General features: G+C 41.3%; 1 protein-coding gene across 3 annotated transcripts; it reads right to left on the reverse strand.

Annotated features, from left to right (window-relative positions):
* Nucleotides 1–1,613: 1,613 nt before the first annotated feature.
* Nucleotides 1,614–24,221, reverse strand: PANX2 (pannexin 2). Of its 3 annotated transcripts, XM_088055612.1 has the most exons (5): nt 23,761–24,221; nt 23,136–23,426; nt 5,247–6,698; nt 4,215–4,288; nt 3,231–3,368 (listed from the first exon to the last, which is right to left on the reverse strand). In XM_088055612.1, the coding sequence occupies exons 2-4, from the start codon at nt 23,359–23,361 to the stop codon at nt 4,257–4,259; spliced, it is 1,710 nt and encodes a 569-aa protein (XP_087911738.1). In that variant the 5' UTR covers nt 23,362–23,426; nt 23,761–24,221; the 3' UTR covers nt 3,231–3,368; nt 4,215–4,256. The 3 variants fall into 3 exon arrangements, with proteins under 3 accessions (XP_005519269.1, XP_087911738.1, XP_087911737.1); XM_005519212.2 differs by lacking the exon at nt 4,215–4,288 and having other exon boundaries at nt 1,614–3,368; XM_088055611.1 differs by lacking the exon at nt 3,231–3,368 and having other exon boundaries at nt 4,262–4,376.
* Nucleotides 24,222–24,492: the final 271 nt, after the last annotated feature.

Here is a 24,492-nt window from a genome sequence, read left to right on the forward strand (position 1 = left end):
ATTGACAACTGAAAGTACAGTGGCATAAGGGAGTTACATCACTTTAAAAGTGGCCTCAGGGTCCTATTCTTTCAACCTTGCTTCTAGTAACAAATTTATGATTGTCTTATGGCAATTTTCTGGTGGTTTTTTCTAATTATTGTCTAACAAGTTCTGAACAATAATGGTTTTAATTCATATAAAGAGTTGAAGTGAGGCATTTGACTCATCTCCAGAATCTATGTGCCACTGCTTTCAGGTGACTCTGAGTGGCTGGCAGTAACCAATCAGGCCAGGCATAGACCCTGCCTGCAATCCTGTCACAGGTGATGCTCCACTCCTGTACCCTGGGTGGAATGAGACCCAGGCTACACAGGTGTAGATTTGTTATTTGAAGTCACACTAGTGCCATTTCCCAGGGCTGGAAGGAGACAAGCCAGCAGGAGTCATTGCAGTCCTATCTCCAGGAGCCCAGGACTGAGCTCCACGTCCCCCATCAGCTCCGTGCCGCACTGCTCCGAGACCTCGGGGTGCTACAGACAGGTCCTCCAGCTGTCCCCAACCCTCTTCTGTCAGCAGTACCTGTCCCATGCCTTGCAGCCTTTATGGTATTGGGCTGTTCAGGCCAAAGAAGCCGTGCAGCTGGGCACAACTGAAGTAATGTAAGGGGGAATGGTGGCTTTACATTATGTAAATTACAGGTCCCGCATACTGCTTATCATAAAATCCCCATTGTTTGTAACGCTGTGTGATGGACTGAACTTTGCCTGGATGGGCTGGTTGAGCTCTGCTATTGTTTCCCTCCTAAAGTGTGACTGATGCCTTAGACAAAGCAATTTTGAGTCAGATAAGGTAAAAGGGTGTTAAGAAGCCTGTCCTGCACAGATGGGGTAATGCTTTTCATCATACCAATCTCCTCTCCCCCAATAAGGCTGACAGCATAGAAGTCCCTCCCAGGGCAGGTACTGGGTGCTCACACAGAGGCCTGAAGCTATTCCTCCGTAGGGAGGCACAACTAGCACAGTTAGAAACAGGGCCAAAGAAGCAGTCATGTCATTGGAAAGGGCCACAAACCATCAAAAGACCCCAAAGAAGACCCCTCCCTGGGGGAAGTACTGGGGCATTCCCACATAAACCTGAATGCATATAAGCCATCAAATTCTTTGTTGTGTGGCTGCTGGCCCAAACAGATCAAGACTGCCATGATGATTCCAACCATGGACATCAAAATTGCAACAATCAAGTCTTTTTGCTGGGTCCATGGGTGGTGACATCTTTCCTTCCCACTATCTACCCTTGTCCTTTCCTTCTCTTTCTTTCTTCTCCTTATATATATTCTTTGTCATATTTTTAAAATTGTATAGAGAAGAGCCAAAATGGCTACATACTTCCTTTCCAGTGCAATCAAATTGTTTTAAATAAACTTGCCTCAAGAATGTACACTGGTCATTCAGTGTTGTTTTACTGTAATCCACCCCAAGGGATCTATTGACAAGAACCTCACTTACCCTGCTTTAGAGGTGGGGTGTAACATGAAGCTAGGAAGTAGTACACATTAAAATATTCAGAATAATAGGCATTTATTTTCAGTACTATTTTCATTAAATATTGGTATAATATATCCATGTCTGAGGTAATAAATTAAAAATAAACTCAAGATTTCAGTCCCATATTTGTGCTGCATATTTTTTTCTATCATTATACATAATTTTGAAGCAAACACACACAGTCTGTAATTCTGAATGCAGCTAGGAATATTGTTTTAACACAGTCACTTTTTGTTTCACTATAATTTTGCTGAGAATGGTTATTGCATGATACACTTTTAATAGAAGTTTTAGTTATACTAGAGTTTTCTATTAAATCACACATACCGTAATTATAGGAAGATGGGCATGAAGATGTGCTTTGAGCCAAAGATGGCAAATATTCAATCAGTGATAGCACATACTGCAGGACTATTGTCTGCCTTCACTAGAGCCCAGATCCAGCAAAGCCATTTCAGTGTGTGCTTAGTTTTAGACATGAGTCATTTCAGTGTCATCCATGGCCTTAATTTTTGCTGAATCAAAGACTAGCCAAATCAATTGAACTAAATTAATAGACTTCTTTAACTGTGTGTTATTTGAAAACAGATTTGCTGGTTTCATGTTTTGTAAGATATTTTGTAATGACCTCTGTAAGATTGTTTGTATCAGTGAAGCACCCATGAAAGTTTCTAACCTGGTTGATAAATACACTATGAAAAAATAAGCAGCTACAATGACTCTCTTCTACACATTTTGTTAAAAGTAACACCTGGTTTGAAAAGTTATTAAAGTAATTTTTTCCATGGTAAAATATATTTAAAAAAATAAACTCTTAATTTAATCATCTTCCATCAAACATATAAGCATGTTAAAGGGCGGGGCATACTTCAGGTATTTTCATTTATAAATGCAAGAGATCAAGTGTATCAATCTTTTGCACTTAAATGCTGGTGGTAGTAAGGCCCTTTCAGCTATGTCTCCATCAAGCCCAACATTAGTGAGCTAAAGAAACAAACAAACACAAATTTTGCTTGCATATAACTTTTTCATAATCCTGAATTAAAAAAAAAATAAAAATCCTCCCTGCTTAGAAAAAAACTCTTATTTAACTGCTGCTATTAAGAAGTATACCTCATCTCCATGTTAACTTTAATCAGTGATTCTGAATGCAAAAGATTTAAACACTCACTAAAATTGCTGTGGCACGCCATTAGACTCTTAATGTTCATAAATTGTGCTAATTCCCATTTAAATCAGGAAGCTATAGTTTAGAGTTAGAGCTAATGGTTGTCTTAGTGTTAAAGGTTTATTTCCACCAGATTTTCTTTATTCTATTCTTCAAATGACTGACAGTGCTTATGATGTGATCCTGAAAAACTGTTTGGTGTTATTACCAGTAGCTATAGTCTGTGAGAAAGCTCTCCATGCTCATGCAGTGAGTTGCATTGCTGGGGGACCATGGCCAGCGCTGCCGTGGTCCGGGCCTGGCCCGGGCCCTTCAGTACTCCACCGAGCTCACGATCGCCATCGGCTCGTCAAACGTGGCCAGCCGCATCTGCTTCGGGGTAGGGATGGAGAGCATCTCCCCGGTGTCAGTGGGTGAGTGAATCCCATTGTCCATTATGTTTGAAACTTCCTCCTCATGGTCCTCGTACAGCGTGTTGATGTGCAGCAGAGGGTGGGCTGGGTTGCAGCTCAGTGCAGGTGTTGGCTCTGGCTTGACCTGGTTCAAAGCCATACTTGTGGCAGCAGCAGTTGTGGCTATATGGTTGTGGTTACACGTGACAAAAGCCGCAGCAGCAGGCACAGTTCTGCATGTCTCAGATGAGTACAGGATCTCTTTTGCAGGGTGAGGGGTGTCTGAAAGAGAACAGAACAGACAGATAAAGGACAGGTAGTCTTTCACCGTTCCAGTCCATCAGCAAGGAGTATTCTGAACCAATAAAAGTCATTGGCAGTCTTGCCACTGATTTCAGTGGGATCAGAAGAGGATCCCAAACTGAATTTTTTTGGGACCCTATGAGAAATCTAAACAAGAGTGCTTCAAAACAACAGGGTTGTAAGCTCAGGGAAACAGGACAAACAAGAAGTGGGGTTTGTAAATCTTGCTCTTTTTTATGCATGCTCATGCTTCCTTATGTGAATGGTATTTTTATAAAATGAAATAATAATAAAAAAAAAACAACTGGAAAGTATATTTATTCTCTTCTACAGTCTGGCCAGTGTTTCTTAAACAGTATGATTTAATGTTTTGACAAATGTAATGACTACTGAAATCCGCAAGATGGAATACAAAAGGCATTGATATTTTCAGTGGGAAAAACTAATGGTTACACATTGTAAGCCACTTGTCTTCAGAAAGAACTCAGCGATTTGTCATAAACTGAAATCTCTTTCCAGAAATTGTAAGTCTGCCTTACCTGATGGACTGCAATGTAGGTTTAACTCAAAAACAAAGCTGAAAATTTTTAATGTGAATGGGGAGTCACAGAGCCCTGAAACTCCAGTAATTATATTTTGTCCTTAAAATATTCAAGAGCTAATTTAGATGAAGGTAATTGAACCAGAAAACCCCAGTAGTTTTGAGGAGTTGAAATCAGAGCAGGTGACTGGATAAGGAATGCTCTAGAATAGCTCACATGCACATTGGGGAGTTGGAGGGCCCTAAGGAGCATAGGGATTTGGAAGTGACAGAAACTTTTATACCTCAAATCACTTCTTTGCTGGGCAGTGGGGTGACGGTAGAGGTCAGTCTGTCGAAGCCCAGAGGGAGGTCTTAGCTTGTAATGAGATGAGAGCCATTGCTTTAAGTACGTACAGATTTTTCTGTAACTTCAACTGCATAGTGCTTCTTTCTTATGTCAGTAGCTTACAAAAATAAACAAGAAGATATCTGTCTATCAGTTTACCTACTAATCTATCACTTTTCTAAATGTTCAAATGGCTTTCCTCATTACCCTAGCACCTAGCAGTTATTGATATATTTGAAACACTCCTTTGAGTTAAGAAAGGGACAGGCTTCACAAGACACACAGGGAACCAAGGCACAGAAAGATCATCTCCTGTGAGGCCACACAGGAAGGAATGGCAGAAATCCTGAATCCCTGACCAGCACCCACACCTCAGAACATCTATCCTCTGGTCCACGTAAGACACAGGGCAATTTAAAGTGTGCGTGAAGAACAACATCAACAAGCTGAGTTTTGATCTTCTAGGTAACAAACATATGCCAACCCCTAAGATTTGGTAGTCTAAGAGATCTTTTTTTCCACAGGCAGTTTTAACTGCCATTAGTGGTCTCCCACACACTCCTAATGGGCTATTACTGCTCAGGATACTGGTCATCTACCATGGCAGTTCCCATATGACTTGAAAATAAGGCAGGCTTGAAATGTGCCAAGTGCTGGTGGAGCAGGAAGGGTACAATGGAAGCCAAACGTGCCTCATTTCCTTGGCAAGGCATGACCACACTTGTAGTTGTGAAACCTGCTTACATTTGAAACATTAGCCACACTAATGCCTGCAGCCTGTTTTGTACAGCTCTACCTGTAATAATCCTTACCCTCTATATAGTTGTTAAAGAGAGAGAACCTCTGTTTCTGAGGCCTGCAAGCCTTGAGATTACTAGCTATCCCCAAACCTAGCACAGTAGGTCAAACAGTTCCAATAAATTCTGAGTTCCTTTGCTATGTAAATTATGACCTGTGGAGGTGGTATGGGCATTACGGCATACTGTACCTTTGAGAGAGGAGGTAACATGCACTACAACATTCTCTTCTTGGTTTAAAAATCCACCCTCTTGGCTTTTTGACGTAGGCATCGAGGGGATGGCTTGAACCTCTGGCTTGGGTTTTTTGCTACTAAGTATATATGGATGAACATCCAAGGAAAAGTGTCGTGTGTGCTTTTTTTCACTGCTTGTGCTTGGGATGGCGTTTTGCTCGCTCTTATGAGTGGACGATTGCTGTGAGGTTTTTGCAGCAGACTCCAACAAAGGAGCTATAAGGCTGTCTGTTGCTGTTTTTCTCCGCACAGGCTTCGGTTTATCAGGCTTATGGTTCTCAACCTTCATGATGGCTAGCTGCTCCTTGAATGGCTGGGGAAGGGGATTGGTAGTCGGGATCCATTTCATCTTCTTCCTTGGTCTCTTAATGATGAGCTGCTCATTAGCATCAATGTCTGCTGGATCAACACTTGGGTCTATGGTCTGAATCCCTGAATCACGCATGGTTGGAGTGGCATCATGATTGGACTGGGCCAATGCTGCGAGCAGCTGGCGTACCACATTGTCGTACATCAGATCACTTTCATTTGTAATAAAATCCAGACGGTTCAATGATTTTATGTGGTCCCTATTTTCATTACAAAACATGGCCAAAATGTTGATATCACAAAACTGGGACTTCTGCCACTGTTTCTTGGTCTTTATTCCAACTTTGTTCAGTTTATCAAATATGAAGTTAGACTTGCGAAATATGAAGAGGTGAATCAAGTTGATGAGGATTATCAAGTTCATGAAGCAGAGGAGGACGATATCTACACCAGCAATAATCCGCTGGAGCTGGACAGATGGGAGTTTACAGTTCACTCTGATGTGCAATTTGGAGCTGCTTGTTTTGTCTGGAGGCTCACCTAGTGCACATGTAAATTCATTTTGCTTCTGTGTAGCATAGTAGGTGGATAAGTATGTGATTGGTATGATGCTTAAAAAGATGATGAACAGATGTCTTGCAAGATAAAGCTTAGCTAAAAAGTTACTTCGTCCTCTTCTTTCCAGATATTTCTCAAACAAGTTCTGCTCAGGGCTTTTTTCCTTCTCTGCATTCTCAATGATTTCTCTTTTCTCTCTCTCGGTTATCCCTGGGCCTTTGGACTGAATCTGTTTCTCTATTTTTGGTGCCCGCCCTTCAGCTGCACGGTGGTAGCAGTTATCGATCTCCTGAAGCAAAAAATTAAGCTCTGAAGTCAGTCGAGTGGAGGCCAGAAATTCCCAGCCCAGAGCTGGAATGTACATTATCCCAGCAAAAGCCAGCAGTGCATAAGGTAGAAACTTATGCTCAAACAAGGAGGGCCAGTGGCTGGCATCAACTCCTGGCAAGGCATCTTTTAATTCTGTCCAACAATATCCTCTGGCATACAAGGCTTGATCGCGGGTGAAGTTGTGTGGTGTGTAACAGTATATTGGCTCCTCTGTATAACAGAGAGAAAAGTCACTGCTGTGCATTTAACCTACAAAAGGAGCTCTGGAAAATAAACATTTCAAATTATATCAATTTTATTTTACTGTATCTTTACATGACCCTTAAGCCCTCCACATCTATTAGCCAGCTCAGGCTGCACATCCTCACAAACTATGGCAAAACTATTTACCTGAAAGTTTCAGAATAAGCCTGAGTTAGAAATGTCAGCAAGAGATACATATTTTTGGTTTAATGACCTCTCTGAAAACAATATCCTAAGCAACTGTGATGTGAACTCTAGAAAGGTAAAAGACCTGATATTCACTACAAAGCTAGTAGCTGAGGATGTCCCATGCAAATGCTGAAAATTAGATTAAATCCTGATTCATCCCAGCTAAACATTCTTCTAAATAGAAAAAAAGTTAGATGTAGCTTAAAGCAATATTTTAATAATTATTAACAAAGTTAACTCATTTGATATGGTAGAAAAAAATGAAAGACATACAAGGATTTAGTCAACTGTATCCCTCTCAGTTAATATTCTTGAATAAAAGTGTCACTGACCAGGACAGAATCTGGTGTGCTAACTATTTATCAGTATGAAAATTTAATTCTACATTTGAAACTTTGGGTTTTTCTTAAACAATGTGTAATTAAATGCAACTTGCCATCAGACAGTATTATGGAAGAAACAAATACTATGGACCAAGAAAGATATCAAAGTAATAGGAGGAAAAGCATAGCAAGGATTATTGAATTCACAGTGATGCAATTTTTCTCTCAGGAAATGTTTCATTTATGTTCTGCTGGAGGACAGAAAGGTTTGTCAAAGGAAATTACACCATATACTTGTTTATTTTAACACCCCTTCTAAACATTTGTATTTTACCATCATCATCAGGATGTTGAGATAGAGGTCCTGACCCAGAAGATAAATTATGTTCTTACATGATCAATTTTTTTTCTAGCAATACATGAAAGAGAGAAAAACTTATGGAAGCAAAAACAGCATTAGTTTCTCAAAGAACAAATGACCATTATGAAGACACCCTATTCAAAGAGAAAGGCCATGTTTTCCTATTTTGACAGGTAGAACAAAGAGAATGTATTTTACAGTGTTTTGGTACACCTTTAAAAAACTTCCCAGAATGAGACCCATAGGAGGAGGCATGCTTTCTTGACTTGAGAATCACTCAAGAACACCAAGAACATCAAGAACACTCTGGCTCTGACCAGCTCCCTGGAAGAGTGTGGTGGCACTGTTCTCTTTATAATAAAAATGAAAAAAAATAAAATCATATTGATAACAATAAATAGAATATTAAAAATTAACAGACAAGCAACTCCCCCTAATCTATCTGGCTCAACAAATGACTCCTTACTTGACCAGTTACTTTTCACATGTGAGCAAATCAAAAGTCAGTTCTTTGGTGTGGAGGTATAAATCTCTTCTGTGACCTAGAAAGAATTAATACTACCAACTTAAACAGAGTTTACAGAATAAATGCTGCTACTCAAAACAGCATGTAAAGTGAGTATGCCCTGCAAATTCTTTAATTTTTTGAAGACTATTTTAAAATTATCTAACTTCAGTCTCAGAGGATAGCTTAAAGCGCTTCTATTTAGACTATTTTTGTGTACTTACAGACATATGTAACAGGGAAAATGCTCCTTGACTCCCTTGGTTTCGTAATTACATGGCCTCCCAACCCTACCCATGAAGGGATGCATACAAAAAATTTAATCTCCTACAATCAAAGACTTATTGTAGAATTCCCCAGGAGACCAAACAGATTCCTGTGTAAAAATGTTCCCATGGAGTAAAAAAAAGGCAAAGCAGAATGCTATGTTTCTCATAAGCAGAAATTTTTTGAATTGGGTATCCCTAAGCCAGCATAACTCTCCAATATGAAACCAAGTTTCCTGTGGAACACATGAGTTGATTTCTCCTAGGTCTCAACATCACAAATACTTGGGAAAACAGCACCAAGTATTCCTGCAAATCAGCGATAAGGATTATTTTTGGATTCCTACTTCAGTTACTACTATCAAATAAACTGATTATTTCTTTCAGTTCTCTTCACTGAGACCCAAAAGCTAGGGTGACTTTTGCCAAAATTGTATATATATACAACAACAATCCAATATATTTTTCTTTCATAAATGAAAAAAAAATAAACAAATGAAAATGTCTTAACATTTTACATTTACATTGGACATATCACTGAGAGACTAACTGCACTCTATCCATTGCCACTGTTATGGTGAAAAAAGTCTAAAGAGCTTCATGACTCCAGTTTGGACTGACCAACTGCATTACAAGCTACAAAATGAGGTTGTCCCAAACGGTAGGAAAAGCAAATGTCACTTAAGAGGAAATAGTTCTCTTTTCCTCTGTTAAATGTGTTTTTGTCTGACCCAGCTGTCTGTGAGGTTGTAAAAGATCTCTGATTTATTTGGCCACCTGAGCATGGTGTCCCACTCTTGCTCCATGTTTTGTACCTTGTTGCTACTAGTCTAATATTTTCTCTGCATATTTGCAAAATTGGCATGATTTTCATTGTATGACATGTAAATCCCAAGATTCTTCAGACAAAAATGAATCCTTTGTAGAGCCAGTGGGACTTCTGTAACTGATTGAAGTGGGAGCAGTGGGGTTCCAACACAATTTTATTCAAATGGTATTTTCTAATATAGAATCATAGAATCACAGATTGGTTAGGGCTGGAAGGGATCTTAAAGACCATCTAGTCCTAGCCCCCCCACCATGGGAAGGGACAATGTCCACTAGACCAGGCTACTCAAAACCCCATCCAGCTTCACCCTGACTTGATTCCAGGGATGGGGCTGCCACAACCTCTCTTGGCATTATCTTTGAGCTATATTCACTGTCAGAGAATACCATAAATTTTGGTGTAGTTATTCCACAGGGATATTTATCTTAACCCTCTCATCACAGGACTTGACTCACAAAGCATTGCATCAGACTTGGAAGCTCATTTCTCTAGAAAATGGTCCAGACAATGGAGAAGAGAGGAATTCCCTTCTGGAGTGATTCAAAACAAAAGACCCATTTAGCTGTTGCCTAGACAAGAACCTGTCTCTCTTCATTGACAAGAAGCTGCCAAGCAGGATCCACACCAGATTTTGAGTTAGCTTTTGTGCATGTTACTTCTTAGGCAATGGCAGCATTTATCCTGGCATTTAACAAACACTCTGAAGGTGTTTGATCCAGGTATAGTAAGGTATGGGACTGTTTCTTCTCTACTGCAGCCTGTGTCCATCATTAATTAATGAAAAAGAAAAGCACCATGTCAATACTAATCCTGTTATGAAAGTTGGCAATGACATATAGCTGGATCTTAACATGCAGATGTGATGAGGACAGCAGAGAAACAAGTTGTTCTCACACATATAACTCACTTAGCTGTGAGACCCCTGCTTAATGCAGTTTCAAGAAGACAGCAGATTTTTTTTCCTGTTTTTTAATGCTCTCCTGATGGGTAAGTAGCACTAAAAAAAGGTTCCAATCATGTTAAAAATCAAAGCTCCGATGTTGGATCATGCCATATACAAAATGTATTTGCTTTTAACTTTATATTCATAAATACACAAAGTTTCTACCGACACTCTTCTTTCACCCTGAAAATTCTTAAGCATAATTCTTCTATATGAAGGTCCTTTTTCATTTGACCGTTCCAGCCACCATGAAATACAGCTTTTTCCTGAGATGTCACAGTTTAATTGCGTATGGCAATGAAGTAAAGTGCTATAAAGAAAATTTTTTAAAAGGTTTGGGAGCATTGTTATGGCTGAATGGATTTATCATCCTCTCATGTTGTCTAGTCTAGAGCCCATAAAAATAATCTGTGTCTCTGCTCCTTGAAAGATATATTCCTAATAATTACTACATTGAAAAAAAACAACCTCTTTGATGGTAATATATGATGGTTTTCTATACCAACTTAAGCCTAAACATGCATGCCAAGAAGCTTTGTTTCCCTTTTTTTCAGTATGTTAGATGTTTTCAATAAATACACTTTATTTTATTTGTACATTTTATCCTGCTCACTATGCACCTAAGTAGCTTTTAGAAGTCTGCAGAACTATCCTCTAGGATAAGGTATGAGAGAGATCTCACTGCATTTTTCAGACGTGAAATCAAGATGAAATAAACAACACAGAAATTACTTTGTTGTGTAATATAACTGATTGTGTTATGCCACTTGAAAAATAAAAATCCCTTGGCAGCTAAGTTTTTTCACATGCTCCACTGTGCAACATCTCACCCCATCCCACCATTTTAAGTATTACTTAAGTGGAGAGAAGTGACTTGTAGGAGATACTCTGGTGCAGAAGTCATACCCCAGGGGAATAAAAGGGCATGGCTGCAGAAGACACTCAAGGTAGGGAGAAGAATAAAGGGAAGGGGCTGTGCTCAAAAAAACTATTTAGAAAAAAATCAAACAGACAGTATGGAAAGAAGTGAAGTCAAAATATTGAAGCTAGGAGCTGCCAAGTCTGCTGCTTTTAGAAAAGGCTTGGAGAAATGCTTGTGGGCTTCCTGCAGGCACACGCTCCCATTCCTACTGTTGCCAATCCAAGGTCAGCCACCTCCTTTCAGTGGTTCCCCAACCTCAGTATACTTTAGTACACATTCAACTGTCCTCTTTGAGAGGCCCTGAATTAAACACCATTTAATGGTGCTGCAAGTACTAGGCATGAAAATATGTTAGTAAAATAAATCTCCTGCTAAATTTCAAGCTGGAGTTATAATACAATATAAAGGTTCTGGATTCCTCAGGAAAGGGGCGGGAATACCGAGGTTTGGGGCTGGAACCCTTAAAAAACTTCCCACTACAGAAACGAATCTCAGATGTGGAAATGGAGTTACCAGTGGAAAAGTCTGATGATTCCTGTTCCTAGACCATTTCCTGAAATTATACTCCAATGTAGAACTGCAGAAATGCTGAGTCCCACATCCCAGTCAAAGCAGCTGATTTCAGACCAGCTTGATTAGGGCTTTGTCAGTCTGAAAACCTCCAAAGCCAGAGGCTACTCAACCTGCCTGTGCATCCTGCTCAGGCAGGGACAATCTCCTCAATTGATTGTCCTCAAAATGCATTTTCATCTTCTTTAGGTCATGTCCAGCAAGAATGGCTGATTCATGCAGCAGCAATTTTTTTCATTTTTGAGAAATGGCCATTTAAAAAAATGAATGCAATGGCCAGTTGCATTAAGAACACATCCAGTAAAATACAGCCAGAAGGCTATCCCAGACATACAGGTGGCTAGAGCTCAGGCCTCAGTATTGCATCTCAGCCAAAGGAAGAGATGCCAGCAGCACAGCTCATGGAAGCTGTGTTGGGGGGGTGAGTGCGTGTGCATACACGTGTGCATTTGCCCATCTAGAACAAGAAACACTTTGCAAGAAATGTGGCCTGGTTTATGGCACACTAAAATGACACTGTCAAGAAGATATGGTGAAATTGTACATACACATCACTCCCCACTGTCTATTAAAAGTTAAGACTTTACAAGTCTTCTTGGGAAAGCGAGTGAATTGCATCTAACACACTCACCACTTAAAAATAGAGGTAACAGTGACAATCTCTTCGTATTCAATGCTGTAAAAAGTCAGGCTTGCTTCTGAAAAGACTTAAGCAACTGCATGCATAGGACATTTCCCTTAAGTCGATGTTATTACTCACAGTGCATAAAATCTGGCCCGTGCATTTCTCTTTGAAGAACTGATGCTGTAGTTTTAAAACTTCTAAAACACTATTACAAGCAAAAGTTATTTAACTAAATGTGGACAACACATTTAGAGTGCTTTGGTAGGCATTACAAAAAAAGAAAATATTAATAATAAACAGTATATGCTCCTACGTCACAGGCCAAATGAATTTTCATACCTACTGCATTCCCAGTAGAATAAAGTATTTTTGCCAAAATATAAACCATGATATCAAATGGTATATACCTCCTGTGACCTGCAGCTTTTAGAATTTATTCTAGAAAATGAAATCACACCTCATTAATCTTCCCACTGAAATGCATTATTCAGCATTCCAGTGCAATAATTGAGTAAAGCAGAAGAAACAGTAAAATTTTCCAACAGCAGACAGAAAAAACAAAACTGTTTTGAGAAAATATAATACAAAAACGTAAAAAAAGATGGAAATTCTTAGGATTGCTACAGCAAGGCAAAGGTAAGTATGGCTCTTGTGTGAAGATTTCTTCAAGGATCTAGTAAACATTCAGTGTGACTGCACAGGGCATAGGCAGCAGAACTGGTGATTAGGTGCTGCTGAATAGCCTGGTTCTCCCAGCCTCTGGACAAGTGCCTAAACACTTCTGCTGGAGACCCAAGCTAAGCATCAGGTAAGTATACTGATAACTGTACTTACTGAGTTAAATACACTACAGACTCACCCTAGCCTAGTGCTTCCTAGCAAATGGCATCCTGCCCTCTTGAAGAGAGCTGCTAAATCATCCTCATACCTGTGCCCAATCTGCCTGTGAAGATAAGTTGCCAATCCAGTCAAGAACTCTGAAGAACTCCTTGTGCAGTCCTCTCCACTTGTCTCCAAGGAGAAATATAACATTTAGGTAGAATCTCTGTGCCCATCACTTCCCAGTACACACATTTCTAACAGACAAAATAAATTAGAAACTGCCTCACTCATCTTGGGTACTAAAAGGATTGCACAAGAAAGCAGGTAGCAAACTGTTTATTTTTAGAAACAGAAATTATTTATTTAGTACTTTTTCAGCAATTTTGAAATGCAAAAGAAGAAATGTCCTGGATCCTCTTCTCTCTGGAAAAAATGAATAAAGAACATTTATGTTACCGAGGTTGAAAATGTACTCTAAGAAAGTAAAATATTATCTAAACAGTATATGTATCTTCCATCCCAGTCACACAGTCCACAAGGAATATGTAACTCTGCTTTGAACCACTGTACCAAATGCTAGCTAATACCCAAATTAACTGTCAGCAAAAGGATAAATTCACTTAATTTAACTAATTTATTTCTACTTTATTTAAAAGATATTTAAAGGTTAGAAATTAGTACAGTGTAAGGACAGATCCCTGAAATTAATTTTGTGTGTCATGCAGTCCTATATAACTCACTGAGTACTCATATGAAAGAGAAAACATCCATCAAAATAAGCCTTAACTTAGCAAGTTAATTATTAAGAGTTACTAGTTTTACTGAAATAAAAAGCCAATACCTTTACCTTTCTTAGGGGATATTCTTTCCAATCTGAATACAGATTCCATACCCATGAAGTCTTCCTAAGTTACAAATTTCTCCATGATCAGCAAGGTAAGGTAAGCCTTTTTTGCCCAATCTCTGAAACCACTTGTCCTGTTTAAGAAAAAAATCTTGAAAAGAAAGTCCCTAAAAAAATGAGATAGGAAACCACTGCTGCTATTAGGTTTTATTGGCATATACTCTGTAAGGATTAGCCATAATGAGTGAGATGTAGATAAGCAATTTCAAAGATTGATAGGTCACCCACAAGGGTAACTGCAGTGCAAGGGAAGCAGCAGGACTCCCTGTATTTCCAATTTGGGTCTTTTTGCCTTGCAGTACTGCTGCTTGAACTACGTATATTTTGGATCCATAGAAGTAATGAATTAACAATGCACTTCTCTAGAGCATATATAAATTTACAGAACCATATTCCCTGTATGTAATAGACACTGGCTCTTCTAAAAGTAGCTGGTGTCCTCACCCTTACTGGCAATCTCAGGCTTTGTATGCCTGCCCAGGTTAGTCAGGAGAAAAAGACACCTACTCCTGCTCATCTGGTATGTTGGAAACAGCAACTGTGATGAGGAGGGTGCAGAAACACTTAAATGAAATCCCTTAGGCCGCTCCTATAGAGGAATATGTCCTCAATAATAAGCTGTCATCTACCATGTGGTGGCCATGCAGCAAGGTGGTAAAGTCACTGAAAAGAGAGCTTATTTGTAGTGACTGGACTATTGATGCCAAGGTTTAAGGGAGGGTTAGACCTAAATTTAAAGGAATGTATTAATCTAAATTTAATTAATGAAATTCAGCCATGCAGTCAGTCCTACAAAAGAAATCTGAATAACATTTACTTCTAAATTTAGTGCTTACATGAGGAGGTGAGTGGAATTTCAGTGATGTACAGATCTGCACAGAAGTAGTGAGGGGTGAAAAGAATATTTTAATGTTTTGCAGAGGTCAGAAACTGCCCGCTAGAGATGGAACCCCAAAGCAACTACATGGACTCAGACAGTATGATAGTATGGACTGCAGTAATACCTGAAGTAAACTGCAAGAATAAATGCTGAAATGAAATGAATCATGAAAATCCAGTGAAACCCATGATAAATGAACAATGGTGGCTTCTTAAATCAAGGGTCAAGTACAAAATACAACCACAGGAAGCAACAGGAAACAGCAGGTTCATTCTATTGTATTATTATTTCTTAATGACTAGAAATTAAAAAGATGGCTTGTATTAAATACCTCTTGGCATAAACACAGCACCCGGCAAAGTTCATATTGAAGAAGAAGAAAACAACCAACAGTTAGCTCATTAGGTAATAATATTATTTTAATAACATACTATTTAGAGAGCAGAGATGAGTGGTCTACTGCTTTTGGAAACCTGGTTCCTCCATGTATAGAAAAATTGGGTTTTGTGAAGCATCAGAATTATTTTGAATCATCACAGAAGAGACAGAAGAATCCGCCACCTGAGGCTCCCAAGGGCTCTGTCAGTTCCAGTGTAGAGGTCTCCTGACCTCCTGAAGAAAACAAGGATCTCACAGAAGAGAAGGTACCCAACCTCAAAATGTGAAATAATTACTTCATCATAAAAATAAAATGCTTCAGAAATAGTCACTGAGCTCTGAGCTGCAAAAACCACACCACACATCTCAGCACCTGGCTGCAGCACTGCTCCATGAACTTTGAGTCTGCATGACAGGCTTGGTGCCACTAAAGAAAAGCAAACAAATCCCCAAAGCTTGCTATCATAGTGAACAGCTGCACTTCCCCATTCAAATGCAAGCATTTAATACATGCCTGGGACAAAATCCCCAAAGATGTAAATATGTGCCCTGATTTCAATGCTTTTCTCAGAATAAATCCTGTATCATGTGAAAAGGAATCTACAAGAATAATGCCAGTCTACTGTGAAATTATTCAGCTTTTGTAATTAGACATATACACCTACTGAGGGTGTCCACTGCAGCTATTTTTAATTCTGAGAGAACCCAAGGAACTCAGTGATGATGCAGATTTTTCCTGAAGACTTTTATAGCTGTAAGAAAACACACAAGCTGAAATTTCCTCTACATCACGAATGCATGATTTCTATCTAGTTTAGAGACAACAAAGAGCCTCAAATATTTCAGGGTAGCTTTGAAAAACAGTCTCTATTACTCTTTATTTATCCACAAGGTTTTCTTTTGACAAAGGTAAATAAATTAAGTAGCTCTCAAACAAAAATATTTTTGACCATCTGTTCAAATCTGTTGGTTATCTGAAAGCATGCAGCAGGGCTAAAATTTATCCATACTTTGGACCTCTTCCCACATATAACACTTGAAAAACTGAAGGGGTTAATAATGCAAGCAGGTCATTAAAGACAAAAAATGATGATGTATATGTGTTGATGAAGTCTGAGAAATGAAATTTATGACAGAAAAAATATCTGCACTCACTAGGAACTGCAGTGGAGTGATGTATAGCTTCCATTTCCTCAAGAGTACCTTTCTATTCACAATTCAGCTGTGAAACTGCAAATCTTTAAATGCTCAAAACTCAGAGAGTCCTAGCTAGTGTATCTTGTGCACACCGCGAGTTTGTATGTGTGTAAAGGGCCCTTATCCTTTGGGAAAAATTCCATCAGCTATGTGAACAGCCAGCAGCCAAACTGCAGCCAGCCTGTGGGTGCTTGTATCATTTTAGCCCTTTTTGAAAATATGTGCTAAGAAAGCACTAAAGTGGTACTGTGACACTCCTCAAATTCTCTCTTCTCTGCTAATATCACCTCAGAAACAATTTCTGCGCTGGTGTCATCAGTTTGTCATACACTAAACAATCTGGCTCTGTACTCTTAGCACTAACAAAGTCAGCTGGGAAAATGCCATTTTCACTTTCTTTAAGCGCAGTGGGAGAGCAAAAATGGAAAGTAAGATCAAAAGCTATCTATTAGGTAAGTCACTTAAGTAAGCATATGTAATTATCCTGACACAATTCAAAACAGAAATACAAATTAGAAAAGTTGACAAGAAATACAAAGTAGAACTCCACCTCATAATATAGAAATCTGACATATACTGTTTTGAACATACTGTAGGGTGAAAAGTGAAAAAGACATTGAACTCACACATACACTGTATTACACAGTATTGTAAGCATTGCTTATGCAAATGATTACAAATCAGAAAATAAAACATAAAACCTTGAACTGACACTTCAGTCATTAAACAGTTTCCTTCCATTGCTTTCTTATGAAAATTTTCTAGCAGAAGGATAGTAGAGGGCTGAACTATACAACTGCTTAGAGACATAGAAATACAGTATTTTTGAGTAACCTCTTCTGTATTTTATAGGCACCGTTTTAAAAACCTACCATGAAAACCATCGTCAAAGCTTGGCTTTTGACTAAAGTATAAAAATCAACTGGATGAATGCTTTGCTTTATTTTAGTAAAGTACCGGCAGTTAACAGCTTGGGTGGGAAAAGCAAAAATGACTGCAATATGGAAAGAATAATTCACTGTGAATAGAAAGCACGAGGCACTGCACAAGAGGGATATGAGTTAGCAATACCTTGACAACATCAGTTCGGAAACCAAAATATTTCAATATTTTGAAGATAACAATACATAACAGCAACGTATTCCTTTGGAACCCACCACTCTCTGGACCCTTACAGACAAAACTTCCCACAGACATTATTGATGGGGTTGATTCTTAACCCAGCACAGGTACCTTAAATCTTTTATCTTCTAAAGTTTAATCAAGTTTGGTGTTTTACCATTTCTTTCATTAAAAGGTTGACTTAGGTTAATAAAGAAACACTTCCAATGAAAATGAATCCCAAAACCTTTATCATAGGAAAGGGAACAATCCAGAAGGCCTCAATGCAGCTAAAATGGGAAGACAAAAGTGACAACCTATACTAACAGGCATAAAATTTGCTTTACCACCAGGCAGTACGTGGTATAGTCACCTATTCATGCACTGGGACAGCGCAGTGCTATAAAATCTGAACTCTCTGTTCATATCGGTTGTATTTTACTTCTGATTTGCACAGGAATAACTAACTGCTAGGAAATAAAAAGCTAGTTATGAGAAATCAAACCTCCAGAGAGCCGAACACAAACATGGACCTCTGTAAAGCACTGCATACACATCTGCATGAGCGCTCCAGAAGATGCCTAAGACTATATAGGGTGTGATGGGGGTTACGTCACTTTTCTTACAGAAGTTAAAACACATTTGCTCTCATATTTAAATTAAAAAAATAGTTTTTACCTTTAAAGCAGATATCTTTTAAGCTCTTTTGTTTTTCAAACAGAAACAGAGCAAACCAAAGTTCCCTTGGCACCACCCACTATTACCTCAACAAGGACACTGCTTTTGGAGAGGTTTCCTTTAGCCTATGCTGCCTTCTGAGAGCCCTGTAACTCCAGGAAACTCATAGTTAAATACTGATTACATCCACTAAGTGAGAGAAAAGTGCCTCAAAAACTTTCTTTATTATTCTCAAGGTCATCATACATTGGCCTCTAAATAGAGGATATGCCAGTTTTATACAAAGTCCATTCATTGGTGAATTTTGGAAAGGGAAATAATTTTCATTCTTCTTTTGTGAGTGCTCATGTGGGCTTTCTTTGTGTTGGGTAGCTGAATATTGCTCCTAAATGACTTTATGATAATCTTACGCTCAGTAGAAATAGGGCTCATGGATTTATTTTAATTAACTTTCTAGGGGTGTCCTTTCTGGAATCACACTGGTTTGCTTGAAAAACAAAGGAGAATTAGGAGACTCAGAAATGACACTGTAGGAGGTTAGCTATGTGACTTTCTTTCCTCCTGTGAAAAAAATTTCAGGAAGTGGGGGCCAGTGCAAGAATCGTATCTTACTCCAGCCATCAGAGTGAACTTTTGTGCCCATTGAAATCAATGCTCCTACTGCCTCCTTTGCAGCCTGACTTTAACTTTCAGGAGTGCATCCTAGTAGTGTGTCTGCCCTTTGCCATTCTCCTGCAGAGAGCTCAATTTCACCCCAAATACAAGGCCATCTATTAGTGAAGTATGGAAACAAAACCTTATCTCCCAATATATTTTAGCTACATGACAGATTCAGTTTTAGAGCAAAAGAACACTGAGGATGACAGCCCCTCTTTTCACCTTGAGTCAGACTGTAAGGACACCAAGCACCCAGGGCTGCACAACGTGGAGCGTGGCCAGCAGGTCAAGAGCCCTCTACTCTGTTCTCATGAGACTCCACATGCAGTACTGCACCCAGCTCTGGAACCCTCTGCACAGGAAAGATCTGCCTGAGATCATGAAAATGATCAGACAGAAGGAGAACTTCTATGACCGGCTGAGAGAAGTGGGGTTGTTCAGCCTGGAAAAGAGAAGATTCCAAGAAGACCTTTCAGTACTTAAAGGAGGCTTTTGAGAATGATGGGGACACACTTTTAGCAGGGCCTGTATCTCAAGGGTAGCTTTAGATTGAACACAAGGAAGAAATTCTTTACTGTGAGGGTGGTGAGGTACTGGAACAGATTGTCCAGAGAAGTTGTGGACGTCCCATCTCTTCAATGAACTGTTCAAGGCCAGGCTGGACAGGGCTTTGAGCAGTTTGATCTAATGAAAGGCATCCATGTCCATAGCAGGGAGTTGGACTATATGATCTCTAAAGTACCTTCCAACCCAAACCATTCTATGACTTTATGATACATGGAATAGAAGAAAAGCACAATATCTAATTTAAAGTCTTTTGTAACGCATTGAGTTCATAAGAATTCTGATTTTTTTCACAATATCAGCATAGTATCTGCTAAACAATTAGTTCTTGCCTCTTATGCTACTAAAACAGTAATTTGTAATTTAATATCTCAAAAGAGATGTAAAGCTCAGAACACTCCAATTCAAGGGCAAACAAATCACTTACATGAACAGCACATGCATTTACCTAAACAAAGACTTTGCCCATGGCATTAAAACGACATAATTGACTAACTTTATCTCCAGACACAGGAAAAATAAAGTATACAATATATCATACTACAGACATAGTGATTTTTAAGGTTGTCAATTACAATCTTTTAAATAAACACCATGCTCCTTCTTTGTCCTCTGTTGTAGGACTGAACTTTACTTTCATATGTGCTTCCTTTAAGTCTCTGGCCCCAGAAGACTTACAGCTGTTTGGAGACTCCCAGGCTTCCCATGATGATGGGGTGACTTCTGCACACCCCCAGGGCAGGACACCCACCCTGCCTGACCAATTCTCACTAGACTTGTCGGACAGACTGTAGAGTTGGTCTTGTCAAGCTACACTTTGCACACACATAAACTAGATAAGAGGCTCTGATCTCCTCTACCCACTGATCATGAGGGTTCTTCCAATCCTCAGCAAAAAAAGTTTTGTGAAAAACCACTGCTTTCAGACAATTACATTTTTATGTCTTCAGTGCACACACCATTGTTACAAAAGCTTTACCAATACTGATCAAGATGATACAGACCCCAGAAAAGGGGGTTGTTTTCAGTTTAGTGGCATGATCTTCACATGGCTTGCACTGGATATCATTAACAGAATGAGGAATAATGGCAAGTATCAGATAAGCACACAGATAACGGCCCAAAGCAAAGTGTGGGAAGCTACTGTGATATTCACAACCAAAGGGCAGTAGGTACCTTACTCAATTTCATCAGCCAAGTTTGCACTTACATAGCTACTATTTAAATTGCACGTAAAGAGCAGTATCCAAAGCAAAGTTAGATTTTTTCCAAGATCAGTGACAGTGTATGGGTGAAACAACAGAAACTCTAGAATCAGTAATAAGCCTGAATCCAGCTGAACTATTGTTACCAGAGTCAGTATCTCTGGAAAGCATGACTTAGTAAAGAAGTCTGAGTAAATACTGTTTCATTAGAAGAGCAACATCTGATTAAGACCACAGTAAAATTAATGTAAGTTTTGCTCTTGAACTCTGTGGAAGCAGAATTGAATTCACTAACCTAGAACCCTTCAACTCAAACCTAAAAAACTGTCTACTTAGTTTTATTAGATCCTTAGAATTTTTCTATTATATTCTCTTGCATAATTTCTTCCTTTTCTCATATTATTTTTCTAATTGCAGACCATCTGAACAAAGATGACATCCTATGAAAGAAGAACATTACCACACATTTTCCCAGAGACACAAGGGTGTTTTCTGTGTTACTTTTTAAAGTTTTGTCCTGGCAGGACACAATAGGCTATTGCTTTCTGTCTTACTGGGTCAAATCAGCATACACAGCCCAGAAGTCATAAGTAGACATAAGCAACATTGTTTTTAGTCCTTCTAAAAAATAAATCTGGAACACAACTGTGGGCCTAGATAATAGTCTAATAATAATTATAATAATAACAATAATTAGATAATAATTATCTAATTATCTAATTATAGATAACAGCACAAAATAAACTCAATAGCAGAAATACAGGCAGATGCAAGCAAATTCAATAGGCTCTCTGTCTTCCATATGTGTGTGGACTACAGTTTAGCCTCGCAGAGGGACATCCACTGTATAAATCTGAGTCTCAGACTTGATACATCCTCCACGATCTACAGCCTCAGATGACTTCTTCATATGGAGCAAGCAACTGCTGTCTGACCAAGCAGTGAGCATCAAAGGGTTCTGCTAGCAATCTTGCACTATGTCAAGGAACACACATGAAGGGGGCATGACCTTGCCTGCATCCAAGGCTGTCTTTAGGCCTACTGAGGCTCAAATCTGTACATCTCAAACAGTATGAAGGCATATATGTAAGCACACACTTACAAGCTGCTGCAGGATTGCCTTTTTATTAGTTTAGGTCTCTACAGAGGAAGCGATCACAAAACTTTTGCATTCCACAGAGGATCCTCAAAGGTGACCTTGAAACCTATCTTTCAGTTGCTACGAAGAGCCAGTTTTCATGTACCCTGTAAACATGGTTTCTCCAAGATACCTCCAGAAGACCATCCAAAAGATGAGGCTCTTATTAACTGTGGCTAGAGATCTTGAGCTATATAACTATTTTTTAAAAATACTGAGGTAGACTGAAAAAGTTTTAACTATAATTAAGAAAAATCTCAAGATTCCATTTACAAGAGTTATACTTGCAGGTGATTTAAGTTTACCTCATAATGAAAATGAGTATTAAAGACTGGAAGTCAATCCCAAAGCAGCATACAAAGCAAGACTCTTATTCTGGTATGTTTAAACTGGTTAAATGCAGCCAATTCTCACCAACCTCACAAGCTGCCAGGTTAGTCCTGTATATTTAAAGCACTAATAATATCCTACAGATTTTCAGTATGGAGCTTCAAGGGACATTAAAAGCAGTCATGCACTGGCAGCTACACTCATCAAGCCTACAATCCACACAGCAAAACAATGTTTACATATGCACTAGCGGCCCAAAAGGTGTCGTAACAGTTTACTGGATCAGTAATTTTCAAGGCTCACCAAAACTTGACCTTCTGAGACTGGTGGTGATGGGCACTCAAATTAAGCTTTTTAAACTGTTACCAGTTTATGCAAGATGTTTGCCCTCAGCAGAAACAGATACCAGTGATTTCCACTGTCACAGTACAGCAAAGCACACTGCTTGGTGCTCCATATATAGTATCAGTCTCCATGAAAGCATCAGCCTCTCCCTGGTAGGCCAGTTAACACTCATGCTGTAGACACCAGAAGTAATACCACAATAATGCTTGACATCAGCCAGGGTCCAGCTCAGGACCTGTCCAGGATCCACCTCAAGCATTAACCTGCTCTGTCACCTACGCCAGCTCTCACCTGCTGGGCAATGGACACCTCCCCACGCTACTGCTGCCTGCAGGTGAGTGACCCGGGGCTGCTCGCCAAGGAGGGTGGCTGGGGACCATTCCCCACCACTCGCCTGACAGCCAAGGCAAGAGGCAACAGCTGTCCCCGTTAGGGACCGGCCAGGACGGCGACACCACTGCCCTACCCGCCAAGCCAACACCTCTGTCCTGCCCGTCACGACGAAGGCCAGTGGCCGTCTCCTGAGCACAGGTGGCTCTTAGGCAGTGGCCGCCGCCGCCGCCCTGCCGCTGTCCCCACCCGCCAAGGCGAGGGCTGGCTGCCATCTCTCAGCACCAGTGGTCTCGTTTAGTAGCCACTGGGACACGACCCTGCCCGTGCTGCCGCCCTTACCGGCAAAGTTCTTGGTGAAGACGAGGGTGACGAGGAGGATGGGGATGAGGACGGTCCCGATGGTGACCACGCGGTCGAAGGGCAGCTCCAGCTTCAGCTGGAGGAGCAGAGCCGCCAGCGCGCCCGCCTTGTCATCCTGCTGCCCTGGCAGGATGAGCTCCTTCAGCTTCTCGCCCGCCAACAGCGCCGTGGCCATGTCGGGGTGGTTATCGATGATGTGTTGCATAAGCAGCGGCGGCGGGCGGCCTCACGCCGCCGGGCTTCCCCGGGGACGGGCGGCGCCCGCCCGGCCTGCGGGGACAACACCGACAGCGGTGACGGCGGGGCCGCGCTGCCGCAGCGGCACCGTGCGCTCCCCCGGCCCGGCGCGCAGCCCCCCGTGCAGCCGTGCGGGCGGGCCGGGAGGGCGCGACCCCGGCGGCAGCGGCTGTGCGGCGCACGGCTCCCCGCTCGCTCCCCTATCACGAGAGGCGGGCGGCGACACGAGATGCCCGGTGACAGCTGTGCCATTAGGCGCTGCCTCGGCTTCACAACCCGTGCTGTACGACAGCGGCGCAGCAGCCATGCAACCAGGCAGACCGGAGCCGCCTCCCGAAGTGCTGCAGACAAGGAAGGGAGCATTTACCTGGCAACTTCGGTTCCCTTGGCTCCGGGGGACGGTGAACAAAACCGATGGCCGGTACAGGAGAGCGGAAGCCGAAAATAAACTTACACTGGACCTTCCTGCCGAAAAAAAGGTCCCTGCACCAGCACAAGTAATGAAACCGCTCCGGATTCGGAGCGGAAGGTGGATGATGTGCTGATGCTCGTTACAGCAGCGGGCGGCTGGCGCTCGCATGGAAATGCCCGCCGGCACCGAGCAGCGATAGCGTGCGGAGCAGTTCAAGAAGGGGCTCGCAGCCGTGGGGAGGAGGAGGAGGAGGAGGAGGAGGCAGGAGCAGCCCGGAATGAACTGCGGGAACGCAGAGGTCCTTTAAGGCATCCCAGCGAACCGCTGGAGCCTGCGGAGCCGGGCGCGGCCGCAGCAGGGCGGCCGGGAGCGGCGCGGCCGCAGCAGCCGGTGCGGCACAGCCCATGCGGGGCTCCGGGCGCAACACGTCGCGGCCCCGGCGCCCGCGTCTCCGCAGGAGCCACCGCGCGGCGGCCGCACCGCGCATGCGCCCGGCGGCCCGGGGAGCGCGGCGGCCGTGCCGGCCCTGGGAAGGTGTCGGGGGCGGCCGGAGGGACCGTCCGGGGGTGTCCTGGAGACACCGGGCCCGGTGGTCCTGGAGACACCGGGACGGGTGGTCCTGGAGACACCGGGACGGGTGGTCCTGGAGGCAGGACGGGACCGGGGCTCCCTCCTGTCTCCTTCCCG

Source organism: Pseudopodoces humilis, chromosome 5, assembly GCF_049639895.1.
Source record: "Pseudopodoces humilis isolate 2021_Gansu_Grassland_sample_001 chromosome 5, ASM4963989v1, whole genome shotgun sequence".
Lineage (NCBI taxonomy): Eukaryota > Metazoa > Chordata > Aves > Passeriformes > Paridae > Pseudopodoces > Pseudopodoces humilis.